At 44.3% G+C, this 20,404-nt stretch overlaps 2 protein-coding genes across 2 annotated transcripts in view; one reads left to right on the top strand and one right to left on the bottom strand.

The window, feature by feature from the left end:
* spice1 (spindle and centriole associated protein 1) overlaps positions 1-3,287 on the bottom strand; it is a gene marked incomplete at its 3' end in the record, with an annotated part of 33,427 nt that extends 30,140 nt beyond the window's left edge. The window contains exons 1-10 of the mRNA XM_010773153.1: positions 3,171-3,287; positions 2,627-2,725; positions 2,499-2,546; positions 2,234-2,374; positions 2,053-2,155; positions 1,778-1,896; positions 1,518-1,606; positions 1,254-1,396; positions 1,046-1,168; positions 572-849 (exon numbers count right to left, since the gene is read on the bottom strand). Coding sequence (XP_010771455.1) covers positions 572-849; positions 1,046-1,168; positions 1,254-1,396; positions 1,518-1,606; positions 1,778-1,896; positions 2,053-2,155; positions 2,234-2,374; positions 2,499-2,546; positions 2,627-2,725 — 1,143 coding nt within the window. The remainder of the gene's footprint in view (positions 1-571; positions 850-1,045; positions 1,169-1,253; positions 1,397-1,517; positions 1,607-1,777; positions 1,897-2,052; positions 2,156-2,233; positions 2,375-2,498; positions 2,547-2,626; positions 2,726-3,170) is intronic.
* A 1,414-nt stretch (positions 3,288-4,701) lies between these two features.
* shisa2b (shisa family member 2b) lies at positions 4,702-15,450 on the top strand. Its single transcript, XM_010773152.1, has 2 exons — positions 4,702-5,611; positions 10,924-15,450. The coding sequence occupies exons 1-2, from the start codon at positions 5,308-5,310 to the stop codon at positions 11,484-11,486; spliced, it is 867 nt and encodes a 288-aa protein (XP_010771454.1). The 5' UTR covers positions 4,702-5,307; the 3' UTR covers positions 11,487-15,450.
* The last annotated feature ends 4,954 nt before the right edge of the window (positions 15,451-20,404 follow it).

Below are 20,404 nucleotides of genomic sequence, written 5' to 3' on the forward strand. Positions count from 1 at the left end.
TCTTTCAAGACATCCGCGGTTGTTTAGTTAAAGAGTGAAGCAGAATGAAGTGTTGAACAGAAACGTTGTCTGATTATATAATCATATGCGCGGGCCGCTAGAGTCTGTTGATCTCCAGATTAACAGCAGCATGAGAATAACCTGCCGAAAGTGCCGATGCTCCATGGCGGAGGCTCCTCTAGAAATTGCCGGGATTTGCGTTTTTACCCCCTTAATGTCTGACCAATGGTTGAACAGCATTTCCGAGCACATGACTTGTGTTTAAAGTTTATAGTCCGTTTGAGTTTTGCCCGAACGCAAACCAAACCTTCTGAAAAATGAAACAATGTAACAAACTGTGGTCTGGTGAGCACCAGAAAACGGACTATTAGGTGTGAATGCAGCCTTAGTCTCAAAGCACATTATAGTACAGTGTTTTAACAGAATATAAAAAAAACGTTGGACCCTCAATTAGATCGACAAAAACTAATATAACAACCTTTAAAAGACATTGATAGATGTAAGCGGCTCCAATGAGCAAAGTCAATAACATTCTGCATTCTGGGTGTATGTGAGTGAATGGATTACTGACCTGTTTGAGGAGGTGCACCAAACGTCCCAGAGTAGTGACCAAGGCGACGGAGAACCCAGTGAGGCCTTGTTGTGCTCTGTGGGGTTTCTGACTCTGTGCTGCAGGGGCTGCAGTGTCAGGACTCAGAGTGTCCAGGTCCGCCTCCACCTGACCCAGCATGGCCTGCAGCAGACCCAGGCTGGACTGGTCCCCGCTGAGGGAGGCCACAGAGGAACCATCCAGCCGTGAACTCTGGGACACACACTTCCTGTTCCTGCTGGGGCGACTGTCGGTCATGCCTGGAAGAAACATACAGAAAAACCACTCATTTATATCAGTTTATATGCTGGAACATTTACGGCACCTTTTTACAACGTGCACCTGTCGCTGGTCCTCTCCAACGGTCATATACAATGTTTTTGGGGTCGTTTCCAAATGAGCTTTTCTGCTGTTTAGGTATGAAAGAAACATTAGAATATAGCTTCCTGTTATTACCCGACTGGTTTAGATGCTCAGGGTTCAGGACTTGAGACACCAGCACTGACGGTTCCTCCCTGGCTTCCTCTGATTGGCTCCGTCTGGACCGGAAACGCTGAACAGCCACCGTGGCGTTGAGAGCTGAAACGAGGCGGGATACGTTTCTATGTGGACTATTTTTTTTTTACATACATTTTTAACAATTGCCCTTGTGTTTTCGTCCTACCTGCATGTCCTGGAGCTCTGTCTGAAGTGCAGGGGGTCACAGGAGCATTATCCTGGTCTGCCTGCTCAGAGTTGGGACGATGGGCTTTTTGTCGCTGTTTCCCTTTACCCCGAGACTCCGCCTTCATTTTACTTACATTGGACCTGTAAAGGAAATAATGACAAGCAATGAAGTGGTGTCAACAAGATCTAACATATTATATTTCCCCTCTACACAAATCAGTTTCATATCTCAGATTGCGTAATGTTCTGCAGGTATAAGCACCTTCTGATCACATGATACTCTGATCTGGAAGTGGGACCTGTTTCTTCATCGCTGTAGTCTTCCTCTGAAGCTTCAAATTCATTAAGAGCCTGGAAAAAAACATTATATACATGCAAACACATTAATATGGCCCGAAATCTTTACCCAGGAAGGCACAACTAGGGTGTTAAAAGACACAGAGTTGCATTACATTTATTTGTAAAAGAAAATGAAACATGAATAAATGAAAAACACACACATATGACATTATCTTGCCACACCTGTTGGTCCATCATAGACTGGCTGAGCAGGGACAGCTGGGTCGGAGGATCTGGTCTTTGAAGTACAGGAAGTCCTGAGTCAGGTCCGCAGTTTGGAGCCATCGTCACACTGGGATGACCTGAGGAAGTACACAAGCCTCAAGTAAAATCTCAGGAGGAAATACTGAAGAGAATGTACATGGAATGATCTGAGAAACACGTGAACCAGAGTCTGCGTGTTTCACACACTTAATACGTATCTTAAGCTACAACAGAGTGAATGGGAAGCTTTGTACCAGTCTGCCTGCGTGGAGCATCTCCAAACAAGTCTTTGACCACAGCCATGGCTCTGTCGGAGCGAGCCAGAACGTCCTGGAGCAGCAGCTGGTCTGAGAACACCTGCAGCAGTCAAACACACCACACACACATTAAGTAAGGGACGAAAGACACTAACAGGTAAACCCTCACCACACACACCTCCCTGATGATGTTGAGGCTGGCGTTGTCGAGCGGTGCCGGGCTCCCCACGTGTCTGAGACGCCGCTGTAGGGCTTTCTCTCTCAGATCCCACTGAGCCGCCACCTTGTTGTGGGACTTGTGGATCTCATGGCGATGGCTCTGTAGCAGAAGAGATCACACAGACGAGCAAATCAGGTTGGACATATGTGCAAATATGTACGGTTTGAGTACGATAATAATATGTTATAGACACACTAACTAGGCACACATTCGAACACCTTACCAGCTCTGCAGGAGATAGCTTGTGCACAGACAGGTCATTGACAGTGCTCTGAAAGAGAGAGGGCTGTCAGTACTTCATCACATTCAATACATGCATTGTGTAATTTCCCAGCAGATGTCTGTACTCACCACCCAGTCTCTTTTCGGAGGGGCTGACTTCTTGGGGGGGCGAACAGGCCTTTTTCCTTTGCTGTGTTGTTGTGGACGCCCAGCTCTCATAAACGACATCTGCTCACACACAATATGAAGATTAGCAGAGGTGTAAAGTAACTAAGTGCATTTACCCAAGTGCTGTTTTGAGGGACTTGTATCTTACTGCTTTATCTGCATAATGAGTACTTTAACTTTTGTAAGTACATTTACATATTTTGATGCTAATATTTGTCTACTTGAGTTACATTTTGATTGCAGGACTTTTCGTGTCCTACACTCTGGTACTTCTACCTTTACCTAAGTAAAACATCTGAGTACTTCTTCCACCTCTGAAGATTAGTCCTTCACATAGTAGACGTGTACACACTTAGCTTAATACATAGCACATGTGACTAGCTGCAGATCTGTGTTCATCAGTAACAGTTAGCTATCTGTTTACACAGGTTCTCCACACGAAGCTTTCCTCACTTTTAGCTGATAATTTCATACAAAGCTAGCCAAACATTGAAACAACACTTACGTTTGACGATACGAAGCCACTGTTAGTCGTATTTAAGGAGCTTTAGGTTGCGTATAACTTTACAACAACACTAAACTCTGAACAGCATCAAACTATCCACGGTTGGTTTTGTGACAGTTTTTCAACAGTGCGCGCCACTTCCTGTTGCTACGGACACCGCTTCAGGACAGAGCATTGTGGGTAATGTAGTTTGGTTGAGCCAGTAGGATAAGCGATTGAAGAGGAATCCAGTAAGTATAGAAAATAAAAGTATACATCATGCAGCAAAACAGACACAGTAAGTGTAGCATTAATAAGTGTTATATTATGTGGTTATTATTACTAATACACAACGTTTAGTCAGCATTTTAATGTTGTAGCTAGCTGTTTGAGTGGTGCTAACTGCTTTAAATGTTGCTAAAAAGAATTTAATTCCACAGTGTAAAAAAGGCAATTAAAGTAGATTTATTTTCCTGCAATTAGACTTATTATTAGCAAAATATATCAGAAGTGAAACCCTATAAAGTAGAATGAGCCTGCCTGTGTGTTATTATTATCCTATACCTTTTATTAATGTATTTATTTACTTTTTTAAAGTTGTTGATAAGAGATATTAGATTAGTTAGTTATCAAAGAAGAAGAACAAAATGCAAATACTCAAGTAAAGTAAAATTATCTGACATTAATACTCAAGTTTCCTCCAAAATAATTTAATATATACATTAACCCACTCGGTACTAATATTGTTTAAATATATAGTCATGATTATATTGGAACACCTAGCAATTATATACTTAATGTGTTGGTATCAAGTTTATCTGATGTTAGGAGATGTTTGCAAAGGGGTGAGTAACTGGAAACTCCACTAGGTGGCGATGTCACCAAGTAAGTCCCTGTTAGTGAGGACAGAGGAGGGAAACCTTCGGAAGCAAAGTTTAACTGTAAAAACTCTCAGCGGTTTTCCACCATGAGAAAACTAACCAACAAAACTCAAACCAAAGTAAGCCTGGTGAGCTTTAAAGGAACTTTGAGGCATGTGTTTCAAGAAAATCTCGGATGAAGTCATGAGAGAAGCAGCTTCAAATGAACATTAACAAGCAACCGGAAATGAAGTAAGTAAAATAAAAGCACAACATAGCGATACAAAAAGTGGTTAATTGCAAGGTTTAGCTTGAAGAAGAAGGGCATGCATGGACAGGGACAAATACATGTGATTAGCAGCTAATTCATTCATAATTGATAGCTATTGTAGCCAGAATAAAACATTCAGAAGCAGATCTGAAAGTAGAAAAAAAGATCCAACAATTCTTAGCTTGATAGAAATTATTGTTCTAAAACAAGTTGAATACATGAGTATTTTAAATCATCTAACTTTACTCAAGTAGCCTATAAAGTTGCAACAAGCACATTTATTAGGCTTTTATTTTATAGGTGTCTACCGGAAGTATTATTTTACTCATGCATCTTAACACTGGTAGTTCCTAGGATGAGTAACTTGATGAAAGAGGTTGTGTATTGGCGTCTGGCTTCCTCCACACCCCTCTCACTCTGACGCACAGTTGGATAGTCTCTGCGCGCTTTAGTTCAACCGGGCTACACTGACCCAGACCAGACTGGCTCTCTTCTGACGCCCAACAATGCGGACTGAGCCACACAAGTTTGGAAATCTTGTCGTTACGCAAGGGGTTTGGCGGTGAGGGGTCTAAGGGGTGACAGCGGCATGGATCAGGCTACAAGTGTTGGATTCTCTGCATCCCTGTGGAAAGCCATTTGAAAAGTTTGGAGACATGAGCAGCCTCTCGGTGCCAGAGATCATTTAGCCTCTCCAAGCTGGATTCTAGCAAGACAACTGGAGTATTACTTAAGCTAAGAGCATCTTTAATGTAATTTCCCATCGTGTTTTTGTTTTCTACAACTCTTGGATAATCACCCACACTGCAGACCCACTTTTGGAGACGTTGGATCTAAATTTACGCACATTTTACGCACGGGATTCCTCTAACAAATGACAGCTTCTAAGAGGTTTATTCCTCCCTCACATCATCCCCACTTCTCCCTGTATTGCACCGACCCCCCATATCTCTCCCCTCACCGGGTTACACGCGGGGAGTGAAAGCCTCTCTGTCTCTTTCTGTGCGCAACAGCGTGCGTCCTGAGGATGAGGAGGGGAAGTTTCCCGATGTCTGCCACCGCGATTCTGACCCTACTCCTGGTTATTATCGACGTGAAAGCCAGCGGGGAGTATTGCCACGGCTGGCACGACTCCGAAGGCGCGTGGAAGGAAGGGTTCCAGTGTCCGGAGAAGATCGATGCACAGGATGCTATCATCTGCTGCGGGAAATGTGAGCTTCGCTACTGCTGCTCCAGCACCGACGCGCGGCTGGATCAGGGGAGCTGTGACAACGACCGGCAGGCTGTGGAGCCCGGGCCCGGGTCTAAGGAGGACAAGGACAACGCTGCAGGTATTTATCCATAACTTCTACTGTTTCAGCAACTTCTACCATGATCAGAGGTGGGAGAAGTACTCTGATCTTGTACTTAAGAAAAAGTAGAAGTAGTAGTAGAAGTAGTTGAGTATGAATACTCTGTTACAAGTAAAAGTCCTGCATTCAAAATGTTACTCAAGTAAAAGTCGAAAAGTAATGGCATTCAAATATAGTTAAAGTACCAAAAGTAAAATTAATCATTGTGCAGCTTGGTCCATTTCAGAATAATATAATATATGATATGTTTTATAATTATTGATCATTAAAGTGTTCTCAGAGCTGGTAAAGTTGCAGCTAGTTTGAATGACTTTGTATACTGCAGGGTAGCTGGTGTTAAAAAAACACAATCCAAAAGACACTACAAAAGAGAGATTAACATAAAAGAATGTTGCTTAAAATATGTAATTGGGAGGATTAGGAGTGGGTATTGGCACTTTAAAAGCCCACTAATCCTTATATACATAACCCTTACAGACTGTCTTCACTGTGATTTATGTCAGTAGCACTGAGACTGATTGAGCTGTTGCTTCAGCCCAGGGGTGAGTGGAGTGTTAATCTTATGGAATCAAGTTGGTGCCATTAAGATCAAGCAACACTTCTTCAGTATCACGCAAAAATAAGAGTTTGAGAGAAAAAATATAACTCAAGAAAATGTCATCTCATAAGTAAAACGTATAACTTGTAAACAAATCACTATTTAATCTCAGCAAAACCTTTGTTTTATTCCAAAAAGAATGAAGTTGGAAGTGAGTCAGCTGATAGTAAATGACTGCAATGACTGATATTGTACATTTCAGACCTATTGGGTTTCCCTTCATGAAGCCAACTGTCCCTCAGTGTCTCCCCCGTTAAAAGGCTCATCTGCTGCCGTCCTGACAGCTGCACAGGAGACAGCAGCAGACTGCTCCAAAAAAAAACAGTTAAACTGCACTCACAAATGGCAAACTGCGCCGGGCTGCACTTATAAATAGCTGTGTTTGTTCTGGTCTGAAACAGTGCAAGAGGGGCTGGGCTCGGACCCCTCCGTCCCCACGGGGATCAAGTTTGGACTTGACCGGATCTTGGACAGTGGTTCATCAGAGGCGCTGACAGCTCCGCTCATAAAAAACATAAATCACGTTATGTATCATTTCCTTCCAGGATCGAGGAGTCCCTCTGCACACACACACACACACACACACACACACACACACACACACACACACACACACACAAACACAGCATACTCTCTGGGGTCTGTGGGATTTTCCGCACTTCACACCTGCTTCAGACAAGACACGGTAGTGGGAGAAGTATTCACATGCTTAACTTGAAAATATTTAAATAATTTGACTATTTTTGTGACAAAAAGATTTAGTGTACTAGTTACATTTTTAGAGATCCATTTTGTTAAAAGTAGCTAAAGATGTTGAACAAATGAAGCGGAGTAAAATTACATTATGTCCATTTTTAAATGTAGTGGAGAAGAAGTAAAAAGTAGCATAGAAACGAAATACTTATATAAAGTAGTACCTCAAAATTGTACTTGAGTAAATGTACTTGGTTACTTCCCACCTCTGAAATTGAGCATATATTTTTCCACTTACTCAGTGTTTTAGGTAAAAATGCTTCCTCCCAATTCCTCCTGCGTAAATTCCCACAAGTTAATCTCCCATGAAGCCTCTGGAAGCTGCATCATATCTTGAATAAAAGATCAACAAAAAGATTTAAAAAAAGAGCAAATCAGAGCGACAGAGACCCAGGCCTGCTTCGTGTTTCCCTGGAGGATATCAGGCCCTCTTATGGACCTCCAGCTATAATCTGTCATTTGCTGTGACAATCGGGCCTTATCAGTGCAGGAAGAGGTATATACATTTCCTCCAGTGGCCTGCAGCCAAAATAACTTAAAGACAAGCAGCTTTTTTCCTCACAAAAAACAAAATTTCATAGGCTATTAATCATCCGGGAAAGATACACAGTGAAACGTCTACGGATAACAGACAGGAAATTATTAATGTGCTCAACATGAAGGAACATATGGTGTTCAGGAACAGGAGAACGCCCGTGGGATATCCGAGGGAGAGTCCGGCCACAAAGACTGTGCCCAAAACAAGAGCTTAAGAAGGGGGGAAGGGGGGGGGTTAGCGAGCCATGGCTGCCACAGCTCAACTGCAGCGACAGGTGTGGAGGAGTGACAGGGAACAATAGCCGGGTTTAACTACTGTGGGCACAGAATGAGAACATCACACATTAGCGAGAGCCGAGGAAATACAAGCCTTTTTTTAAAGTTGGAACAGTTGTCTTGGTTCACTCAGTGCACTCTGAGCGGTGTGAAGAACATTTACTGAGCGTACTGTTTTAAACTTGGCATTGTATGCTGCTTTATACTTCTTTACAAATTCAAGTTTACTATGCTACAATTCTTTGAAAGCTAGTTAGTATTTACATAAAAACACGATAGGCTAAAAGCTTATAAAGAGCAATACATTGTTACATATCAAAGAGGCCCGATTATGCTTTTGGGGGTTTCCCAACAGTGTGTTTTAGTATAGGTTTTAGTGCATGTAAATGGTCTGCAAAGGCTAAAATCCTTGAGGGAGTTTCTTTTCCCAGCATACTTAAACTCACAACAGGGTAAAAGTACACACATTGGGTTTTAAATTAGGTTTTGAACCTTGTCAGCGGCACGGCTCTCTGGACCAGATTTCTCAAAAGGATTATTTTAATGTCGTTTGTCCACCTCATCATAAAATGAGATGCAATAAGTCTCCATGTAGTTTCTTAATTAAACATTTTAATATGTGCATTGCTCTGATTTCAATCCAAACATCTGCAATTCCCACTTCTTTCCTTGTTCCCAGATTCATCTCGTGACCCTTATGATCCGTCTAATGATTCATTTGATTTTTTAAGCTTTCAGTCATAGATGTTACTTGTAATAGGAGTTCTGTATTGGAGCACTCTGTTTGCTTGACTCTAAGCAGCCCTCTTCCTCCCCCTGCAACCCTGATTTACCGTACAGAGTTTTGGAAAGGAGCTCTGCTGTTAAAAGTAGGGATGAAGTGAAAGTTTTTGTGATTAGTAATCCTCAGCAGCCATGGAAGCAGAGGTGCAGACCATATAAGTGCAGGGGAAGAAGGCAGACATTACTGCGCTTTTAAAGAGTCCTCTCCTGCTGATGTTCAGGTGTATATCAGTATGTAGTGTCTCTACATGTCTCCATGCTTCAATGTTCAAAAAGCTCTTTATACCTCTCATACTGCCTGTGCTGCAGCACATCTTTTCACCCTCTGTCTGAAACCAGAGCCCAGTCTGCTCTGATTGGTTAGCTGGCCGGCTCTGTTGTGATTGGTCAACCGCTTAGAGATGTCCCACCCCTTTAAAACCTGTCACGTACAATGTGTTGGAGCGTTAGCCAATAGCAGTGATGTTACTCTGATCTGGAGCTCTGAGATTGTAGCCTTTGCAGACCATTTACATGCACTAAAACCTACTGTATATAACACACTACAGGGAAGGGAGAACCACCACTGCCTCTTTAATTTAAACATATGTAGCCATGACAGAGTTCCTGTTAAGACGTGTTTATTATATCTGTGAGGCGCATTAACCTCTGAAGTGAGCAGTGCTCCTTGTTAAAAGGAAAAGGCTCGAGGTCCTGGTTTGTCTCATGTCCCAGAGTGCTGCTGGCCTGTGTCTTTTGTCACCTGGACTTACCGCCTGAGCCCTTGAATGTCCCCGAGCTCTTCACAGGTTTCCCGCAGTAATCCCTTTAATACCCCGCTACTTTTGATGAGCATTTCGAAACGTTTCTCAAGGCCGCCTGGATGTATTTCAAAGAGACAAAGGGAAACCGGAGCCAGTTGCCACCTCTCTTTCTTCGGCTTACAGTTACACCTCATAACACATAGGCACATTCAGAGTGGAAAATAACTACACCCTATGGGAACAATAAAACAAAACTAATCAATTATACTGTAACATGGTCGTTATTGTGTTTGTAAGGTGTGTGCATGGGAATAAGGAAAGTGACGTCACCCTGTTTCGGCCAGAAAACGCTTCACAGTGCAGCCAAGAGGTGAAAGGAGAAGGAAAACTGTGATTTATTCGTAAGGAGAGTTATTGTTGATCATGTTTCAAGGTGGAGCTTCTCCGGCTCACTTAGCCAATTTGCAGACATTTAACGGGAACCGGAGATCTTAACACATAAAGATGTCGAGATGTGTAACTGTTGTAGTAATGCCTCAGCTATTTGACCCAGCGAAGCAGACTGATTGGTGAGGACTGTCTTACCAGTCTGATTTGCTATTTTAAACAAAAAGTCAGTGAGATGAAATTGGCTTAGCCCTTTGATTTAAAAGGTCTGAATGAGCTCCCATGCAGCTACATTAAATCAGCCTTAATACCTTTATGTAAGCTGGAGCCAAGGACTGTAGTTCAACCTATCTTCAAAGGTTCGCTCAGAAATAGACTGAGAAAAAAAAGGAGGGTCACAAATATTTGCTGGCAGCCGGGCTTAAGAATGTCATATACACACACACACACACACACACACACACACACACACACACACACAGGTCTGCAGGGTCGCGGCTGGGGACACAGCAGGGTGCTCAGGATTAAAACAGATCAAAACAAAGTTAATAACTGCTAACGAGAGCCCGGGACACCCTGGGGACTCGGTCCCTGTGCAAGACCGAGTCCAAACACTCCTCTCTGCTCACTCTTTTGTTTCACTGTCTCACCAAATCTGCCCTCACATGTAAGGAGCTTTGCTTGTGCAGGGAAGCAAGACAAGTGTGTGTGGTGCTTTGAAGTTTAGATAGATTTAAAAATGACTTGGACAATTTGGACAATTGTGGTGTGGTTTTTTACGTATCATTTCGAACATTTTCAGGATCAAAAATGGCAGTTTTTAGTTTAAACTTTGAAATCGTCCCAAAATGCATTAGCCCAACGGGAGTAGAAATGTGGCCAGTAAATAAGAACGGCCATTTTTGATCCTGTACATGTCAGAAATGGATGGTGAACCACCAAAACCACTCAGAGATCATCCAAATCGGCCAAGCCACATTAGTCTGCATGTTAATTAATGGCACTTATGCTAATTGTGCAAATTGCCCAACATATGCAAAGAAACATCCGGCAGTTTCTCTGTGCTGGGAGTGGGGACACTACTATACATTTCTATCATGAAACTTTGGTGTGCTCAACATTTCCGGGTTCACAACAGGACTCTGAGCTGACAAACAGACTATACTTTAAAATATGACTTCCATATTTGAACGTGTCCTCTCTTCTCCCTGCAGTGCCCATCTACGTGCCGTTCCTGATCGTGGGCTCCGTGTTCGTGGCGTTCATCCTGGTGGGCTCCGTGGTGGCCGTGTGCTGCTGCCGCTGCCTGCGCCCCAAACAGGAGCTCTCATCAGGCGGAGCATCAGGGGGGGGGTCCGGCGGTGGGGGGCGCCTCCTGGAAACCATCCCTATGATGTCCAGCGCCGGGACCTCTAGGGGTTCCTCGTCCCGTCAGTCCAGCACAGCCACGTCCTCCAGCTCCTCTGCCCCCCCCACCGCCCCCCGACAGAATCCCCCTCAGATGATGAGGGCCCAGGCCTCCTGCTGCCTCCCCCCCGACGCCAGCGTCTTCGTCAACATGCCCACCAACTACTCCATGCTCAACTGCCAGCAGGCCACGCAGATCATGCCCCACCAGGGACAGTTTCTGCACCCGCAGTACATCGGGTACGCCCACCCGGCCGCCACCTTCATGGACCCAACTCAGGGGGGGTACAGACCCCTGCAGTCCCCATGCCCCCCTCCCAACATGGGGTGTATTGTCAATGACCAGAAATACCCTGCAGTGACTGTGTGACGAGACTGCAGACCACTTTGTTGTGAAGTTGAACCTGTGAGGGGGGGCCGCGCCAGAGACTTTTACAGTGGAAAAGAAACTGAAGGACTGGTGAAGCTGTTGCTGGCTGCAGGCCCGCCTCTCCATTGTGTGTTTTGTGTGTCTGTTTAGTGTCATGTGATCTCCTGACTAAGATGATGGATGCATAGACAATTTTCTGTCTCGATGCAAAGACAAAACTGCATAAAGGAGGATTTACAGCCCAGGTGGGGGACCGTGCACGGCTCACTCAAATAAATCTGTGCGAGAGTGAGAGTGGGAATGAGTGATGACTGGATGATTTATAGCAGCGAAATGAATGAAAAGTGGATATAGGAGTAGAAACAAAACAAAGTTATGACCACATGCTGTTTTCATGCCATCTGCACTTGTGAACGGCTCATACGTGCAGTGTGTTTGTTTGTGTTGAACGTGTGCAGAGATGATTGTACTGTATGTGTGAGTTAGTGGGAAGTGTAGAGGGATGTGGTCGTGTGAGTAACTGTGAGTGAACTGTGTGTAATGGGAAATGCAGGTGGTGTAATGTGAAAGGCAGTCGCCGTCTCCCTGCAGACCCTTTCAAATGTAATGAAGTGAACACAGGACGCAGACTGTAACGCTCCACCCTGCCATACAACCCCCCCTAAATAAAACCCCAAAAACCGGAGCGGAAACACGGACAATTTAAATATCCAGCCAAGACTCACAGTTAATGTACCTTAAAAGTGAGAGGCAGGTTAATTATACATCGCAAACGGCCCTCTTCACTACTCAGAGGTGTGTGTGTGTGTGTGTGTGTGTGTGTGTGTGTGTGTGTGTGTGTGTGTGTGTGTGTGTGTGTGTGTGTGTGTGTGTGTGTGTGTGTGTGTGTGTGTGTGTGTGCGCGCATCTGTATTTAACACTGCCACAGTTCAGTGCGTTAGCCGAGGGCAAGGGCAGCTCTGACTCATTATTTCCCACTTAAGAAACAGCACAGAAATGGCACGTTTTGGGCTTTTTAATCCAAGAAAAATAAGTCTGTTTTCCTCTGTTGTGCAGCTAACAGGTCATTCAGTAACATGCAACTTGAGGAATGTGCTGCTCCACTGAGCTGCAGCCTGAGATGTCCCAAAGTACTGAAACTGTGTGTGTACGGCCGAGCACAAAGTCTGTAACTCACTACCGACAGATGTATGAAAAGTGGTCCATTTTGATGTCATTTTTCATATGAATTCAAAAAAATAAACAACTTTTAAACAGAAACCAGTGTGTTGAGCGCTAATGTGTTTCACCTACAGGCGTAAGCATAGCCTATATCAGGGAAGGCTTTGTTTGGAGTACATGAGATTTACATACACACACTTGGTTAACAAAGAGACACATCTGTGAGGTGAACGGATTTTACACAAAGAACTGTCTCACACTCTTAATCCTCTTGAAACACAAACAACTTCATGGTTAAGCTATCAGAAACACTCATTACGCACATTCACACACAGCTCTACCACCCACAGTGGATACCTGTCCATCACAAAGAGAGGAGGAGGAACAATAAAACACAACAATGGCCGCTTTTAAAGCTACGACCCTGAGGAGGTGCAGCTCTGGGAGCCTCCTGCAGGATAATGTGGAAAGTGGAGTCACAGGGGAGGAGTTGTAAAGCAGAAACGGCTCGATGGATTCTCCATACGGGAGCAGCTGTAACAGTTTGGGCTGGGCCTCGTCCAGGAAGGTGGGTGGGAAAGAAGGGGGGGGTATTAATCGTCTAACGCTCTGTCTGCGGTGACTCTCAGGAGCTTTGAGACGGAGCGTGGGACAGGCTTGAAATCAAACGCATATCATGTCAAATCAAGCCTTTTCTCCCTCTAACTGGCTAGTCTACTTGCCGGCATTGTACCACAAAGTTTGATGTTAGAAATGTATAGTAGGGGTCCCCAGCACATAGAAACTGCCTGATGCTAACTTGCATATTTTGGACAATTTGCACAATTAGCAGATACAGTTGCGCTAATTAGATTTAAATTGCATTATAGCCTATGCAGTTAAAAATGGCTTGGCCGATTTGGTAAATTTTAGTGTGGTTTTGGGGCTTATTGAGGATGCTGGGTCAATTTCTGACATTTTCAGGGTACAGAAATGGAAGTTTTAACCAGAAAGTGTCTATATCTGCACTCTCGGTGGGATTATGAGTAGTGTTGCAACCATTGGATATTGAGAGCACAAGATGAAAAGTATAACCTCAACTGTGGACAATTTTTCTGCCCAACATTTGCAGGTTAGCATCCGGTAGTTTCTATATGCTGGGGACCCGTATACATTTCTAACATGAAACTTTGGTGTACTCAACATTTCTGAGTTCACAATAGGAGTCTGAGCTGCAAACTTTATGAAGCCAGAGTCTGAAGAAAAACACACACCTGATCACATGACAGCGTACAGTGAAGACACGGAGACATTGGTTCAGGCCATGGATTGATTAGATTTAATGATTAGGACTTGGATGGACAACCCCCTTCTCCCACCCTTCACTCTTTCTCACTTGCATTCCTGAATCAGTGTGCACACACACACACACACACACACACACACACACACACACACACACACACACACACACACACACACACACACACACACACTACATTAACACCACGCTGGCTCTTGAGATGATCAACGGAGTCGTGATGGGCCTCAGCCAGCCTTCCCAACGTTAGGATTGGGAAATTCCTCGTACTGTATGTGACTGTTGGGAACGATCTCTAAATAAAAAAAACCAGCAGAGCGGCTCTGAAGTTTCCTATAGAAGTTTTAAATGTCTGCTAGATAGATGACAGTGCTGAGTGGATGATAACACAATAAATGGTGCAGGACGAGCAGATGAAAGGCTCATGCTTCAGTTCTTTAATGTTCCTTTGTGATATAAAAAAGCCCAGGGATGTGCTCCGTCTGAGCTCTCCCCTCGAGACGCTCTCCCTACCTTTCCCATGTCTACCAACTACAAACACAGATGTGCTTTTTCCCCCTTTCTGCTCCATTGCTTTGGAGAGGACCCATTTATTTTTTCCCCCCTGGGTTTTACAAGCAGGGTTAGTCGGGGACGGGGCCTTGTGTGGGGCAGCAGTTTGGTTACCTTGAAAACACACCGCATGCTAAACCGGCTCTGAGAGAGAAGCTTACTCTGTGACTCACTACCAGCTGCATCTTTATTATAATGAGTCATATTAGCAGAATATTATATAAAAAAAAAAAATCCTTTTTGGCAAACTGTGGTGGAGAAAGTACTCAGATGCTTGATTTAATACAAGTATTCGTATCACAGTGCAAAAATACTTACTTTTTCATTAAAAAAATGTATGTAACTTTTAATCAAAATTGTATTTTTTAGGAGACTTTCGTCTAACTCTATTGACACAACACGACTACATCACACGGAGAGAAACACAAACACATCCAGAAACACACCAGGTCTGTACAGCAGCTCACATTGAGCCACCTGTGATCCACAGATGAAGGAATGGAGGAGAAATGGAAATAAGCAGAGAAATGAAATGTAAAAATGAAACCGAGGATAAAGGGGAAGGAGTGATTTAATGAAAGGTCAACAGAGGGAGGTGTGAACTCATTTAGTGGGGAAACAGGTGAAGGTCACTCCAGAGCCGTTTGAGGTCACACAGTAAACCCAAAAACTACCTCTGTGATCATGTGACAGCTGGGGCTCTACGGGACCTCAGCCTTGGCTTCGGCCCTGTGGACGACGCCACCGGGGAGTTAGAAATATATTTAGTTCCACAAACATACCTGCTATGGTGACTTTATTGGGTCCATATATACAATTTAATGCAACACGATACAGAAGTTCTGCCACATATTATCCTTAAAGAGGCTTATTATGACCTTTTTGGTATTAAATGTGTTAAAGAGGACCTATTCTGCTGATGTTCAGGTGTATATCAGTATGTAGTGTCTCTACTTTAAAGGTTTTCTCTCCTGCTGATGTTCAGGTGTATATCAGTATGTAGTGTCTCTACTTTAAAGAGTCCTCTCCTGCTGATGTTCAGGTGTATATCAGTATGTAGTGTCTCTACTGTGACATGTCTCCATGCTTTAATGTCCAAAAAGCTCTGGTCTGCTCTGTTGTGATTGGTCAACCGCTTAGAGATGTCCCGCCCCTTAGCCTATCACGTACAATAGCATAATAGAGAAACTCCATCTGGAGGGAACACCAGGATTTGAGCCCTTGCAGACCATTTACATGCACTAAAACCTATATAAGGAAAGGGAAACCCCCCAAAAGCAACATAGGGGCCTCTTTAAATGAACACCTCTCTGACAGAGTCAACCAAAACGTTATTAAATCTTTGTAAAGATAACATGTCTTACTGTGCTGCTGTATTGAGTTGCATCAAATGTTACAGTCGTACCCAACATAGTGGCCTCAGTGCTAATATAAAAACATAATGGCTAACACATGGATTAAAACACCTTGAAATAAATCATAAAAAATATGATGTAGGTGTGATCCCGTGATGCTCTTCAGCACTGTGCATACCTGCGCCCGCTGGCGTCCCGCAGCACGGCGGCCCCCGGGTCCACAGCCCGGGCCTCCAGCTCCTGCACCTCCTCCAGCAGAGACTTCCTCACCGTGCGCCGGGTGCTGAGAGCAGGAAGAAGCCCGTCAGACATCATGCAGGAAACTTTGAGTGCTACTTTGCCGACACGTGTGATTCATAACATAAAGTGCGCGCGAGTGTTGACACAGACTCAATATGGGTTATGTAAACGCCTCGCTTCAGCTAAATAGCCTCAGTATGGATTTCCCACGTATTTATATTAAATGTGTTCTACTTACGCGATCCAGGCGAAGTCTTTGAGTAAACACGCAGCCGGCACCAGGATCAGACCCAGCCAGAAGTACCAGCACTGCATCACCTTGCCAGCCTGCAGGGACAACACACAGGCTCCTTTATTTCACTCGCATATTCATTCAGATCCAGTATCGAGTCATTTTTCAAACATGTGGAAACGGCAAAGAGGAGACAAAGCACATTGAGAGCCTTTCAGAGCGTTGAGTACTTCAGACGTTAGCTTAGCATATTTACAGCTTCTTCACACACCAAATGCTGGAATTAGGAGATGAAATAGTAAAAATGCTCTGACTCTGCAGTTCATCCTTATCGACCTCTGACCCCCTCCTCAGTGTGTCTCCAGGCATTAATCGTGCATCTAACCGGCAGGGCTCGAGCTTAAGGACGTCCCGTCGTCCCGGGGCCGAAAAAAATAGTGTCAGGGAGGATAAAAAATAATTTATTTTTTATCCTCCCTGACACTATTTTTTTCGGCCCCGGGACGACGGGACGTCCTTAAGCTCGAGCCCTGCCGGTTAGATGCACGATTAATGCCTGGNCAGGGAGCCACAGGAGAAAGGAGTGAGTAGGAGTGAGAGTCATGGCAGATGGGCAAATTGAGACAGTGGTTAGATCAGGGCTCTCGACTAACTTTTTTCACCATCCTCCCGGAACCGTCCCGAAATACAATCTAAGCCGTCCCGAAATTAAGATTGTATTTCGGGACGGTTCCGGGAGGATGGTGAAAAAAGTTAGTCGAGAGCCCTGATCTAACCACTGTCTCAATTTGCCNTCAGGTGTATATCAGTATGTAGTGTCTCTACTTTAAAGAGTCCTCTCCTGCTGATGTTCAGGTGTATATCAGTATGTAGTGTTTCTACTTTAAAGAGCCCTCTCCTGCTCAGGTGTATATCAGTATGTAGTGTCTCTACTTTAAAGAGTCCTCTCCTGCTGATGTTCAGGTGTATATCAGTATGTAGTGTCTCTACTTTAAAGAGTCCTCTCCTGCTGATGTTCAGGTGTATATCAGTATGTAGTGTCTCTACTTTAAAGAGTCCTCTCCTGCTGATGTTCAGGTGTATATCAGTATGTAGTGTCTCTACTTTAAAGAGTCCTCTCCTGCTGATGTTCAGGTGTATATCAGTATGTAGTGTCTCTACTTTAAAGAGTCCTCTCCTGCTGATGTTCAGGTGTATATCAGTATGTAGTGTCTCTACTTTAAAGAGTCCTCTCCTCATACTTGTCAACCCTCCCGATTTCACTGCCCTCTCCCGGTTTCCTCCCGGGGTCATATTTCTCCCGCATTTCTCCCGATTTCTGACAAAATCAGATTTACTCAGGACTGTTTCCACTCGGACTTTAATACAGCTACACTATTGTTTGGTTTCCATGGTAGCGCGGCTCTTTAGTAGCGCGCAACTGAAAGTCTGAGAGGGTGAGGAAGATAGTCACAAGAATCGACCACTCCACCCTCTGCTCACTCCTTTCCTGTCAAATACAGGTCCAGCCCACACATATGCTCCATCAAGTATGGTGCTACAGGCTGCAAGACAGTGCACTTACAACTACAATAAGCATGTTAATGTTAATCTAATACAGCTCTGGCGAACCACTAGCACCGATATATATTTATATATATATATATATATATATATTTATATATATATATATCACACACTACAGGAAAGGGAAAAACCACAGAAAGAATAGCAGGGCCTCTTTAAAGCAGCAGCAGCCATGACTGCGACAGAGTGGCAGGATGGACAGGATGGCGCTGACACTTTTGTCCGCTCAGCTGTCCACACAACAGCCTGGCAGTAATGAAGCAGGTCTCACAGGAATTCACAGTGTCGCCTTTCAGCAGATCAGAGTAGGAAGACATGGGGAGAAGTGAGGGAGAGGTTGTGTATATCCGGATGAAACTATCTGACCTACGATGTATTCCTTAATCTCCTTCCTCTTTTGCAGTTTTCCCACCTGGCGGTATGGGGAAGCATGGTGCTCTGGATGGTCTTCTTCGCCGTCTACTCCGCCATCTGGCCCTCCATCCCCATCGCCCCCGACATGCTGGGCCAGGCAAGTCTCTCTCCATAAACATGTGTCAGTCATTTCAGTAACAGGGGGTGACGGGGTTAAAATAGCCCTTTCCTCTACATCAGGGGGGTCAAATATACGGGGGATGAATTTGCAAAGTGTAGAAATGACAGAGAAGACATGAACTGCAATTTCCACAACTTTCATGTGTTTTATGTGGACATTTGATACAATTACACAACAAGGGGATAACTTCTTCCTTAATAGTTCCCACTTTAGTTTGTATGGTGGTGTGTCAGGATTACTACACAGATGTGAAAAGTTATTCTGCTATGATTGTTCTGTTCGCGCCCCCTTAAGATCACATTTGTGTGTATGTGGCCCCTGAACTAAAAGCAGTTTGACGCCCCTGCCTCACCTGCCCCTCCCTTGTTCTCGTTGGCACTCCATGGCGCCTACGAGACTCTCCTCCTGGGTGTTCTGTGGAGCCCCGGGGGAGATTTACGCCTCACCCACCCCTCGCTCCAGGCTTCCTGCACCTGCTGCGTGTCACCCGAACCCCTGATTTTTACTGCCCTCTGCGGAGGTGTTGACTCAAGAGCTGGTGATGAGGATCCAGTGGGGGGTGCGGGTGCCGAGACCCCTTGATTGAGAGACTCATTTGAGAGTTTCGGGGGTGAGGCGAGGTGCCCTGCTGAGTCGTGGGAGGGGGAGAGAACAGGGCCGTCTAAACTCCCCCCAGCCCCATTAATTCAATTTGTGTCAGAAATCAGGAATGCGGTGGAATATCTGTGCAGCTGCTCAGACTGACTGGGGAATGGTCAGAGACACTCAACCCCCCTCAACCCAACATTTCCTCCACCCCTAACTACCCCATTACCTCTCTTATTTCCCCCTGCTCCCGCTATCTATATTTCCATCTGTTCATGGGGGACAGGGTTTGAAAAAGAGACGTATATTTCTGCGTGCGTGTGTGTGTGGAATAATGTGATTTGTGTTGATTGTAAAGCGGTTGAGACCAACAGCATTCCTCCATCCTCGGGCTTCGTAAAGATGATGTGATATGGTGTGTTAAAATGGATGTGTGTGTTTGTCACACAGAAAGTGGATCATCTGTGACTTGCTTGTGATTCCAGCTGTTTCGCAGGATATTCATAACATAGGCAAAAAAATAGGCACATTTTCCCCGTCTCTTCTCTTTCTGGAAACTAAATTGTCTCTACATATCTGGACCCAAGCACGAGACACAGGGGAAAACACAATAATATACTAGTTCAATTCAATACATATGCAGACAATCAGGGAAACAGACAATCGGAGACAAGATGATGTAGCCCATAACGAAAATAACCCTCCTCTTAGTCATCCAGTTTCAACGTTTTTGATCAGGGACCCAAATATGACGGTGTTTCAACTGCAAAATTAGGAGGAGGGTTTCCATGTGTGTATCTCTATAAATACAGACATATACATATATATATACACACATATGTATGTACACATGTGTGTGTATATATATACGCATACTTCAGGTTTCAAGGTAGGATTGAAAAAAGTCAATTCCAGGACAAGAAGAAAATAAAATACCAAAAGAAAGTTAAAAAAATGCATCCAAGTCCATGTTCAGATTACAATACGGTTTAATTTCTCATTCTATCTTTAAATCGAATTTCCTTTTTTTCGGGGAGGGGGGTTATGGGGCATTTAGTGCCTTAAACGTAACCGCCCTGAGACAAAGACACAGAGCTCCTGCAGATAACTGAAGGATAATACATGAGAAATGGAGGGATTAACAGTAACAGGCGGGGACAGGCAGCAGGAGATACCTCACTAATAATGAAAGGAGGTTGTGAAAGAGTGAGATTACAGGGAGCCACAGGAGAAAGGAGTGAGTAGGAGTGAGAGTCATGGCAGATGGGCAAATTGAGACAGTGGTTAGATACACACTGAGGAGGGGGTCAGAGGTCGATAAGGATGGACTGCAGAGTCAGAGCATTTTTACTATTTCATCTCCTAATTCCAGCATTTGGTGTGTGAAGAAGC

The sequence above is a fragment of the Notothenia coriiceps genome, unplaced genomic scaffold (assembly GCF_000735185.1).
Source record: "Notothenia coriiceps isolate Sejong01 unplaced genomic scaffold, NC01 NC01_scaffold00012137, whole genome shotgun sequence".
Lineage (NCBI taxonomy): Eukaryota > Metazoa > Chordata > Actinopteri > Perciformes > Nototheniidae > Notothenia > Notothenia coriiceps.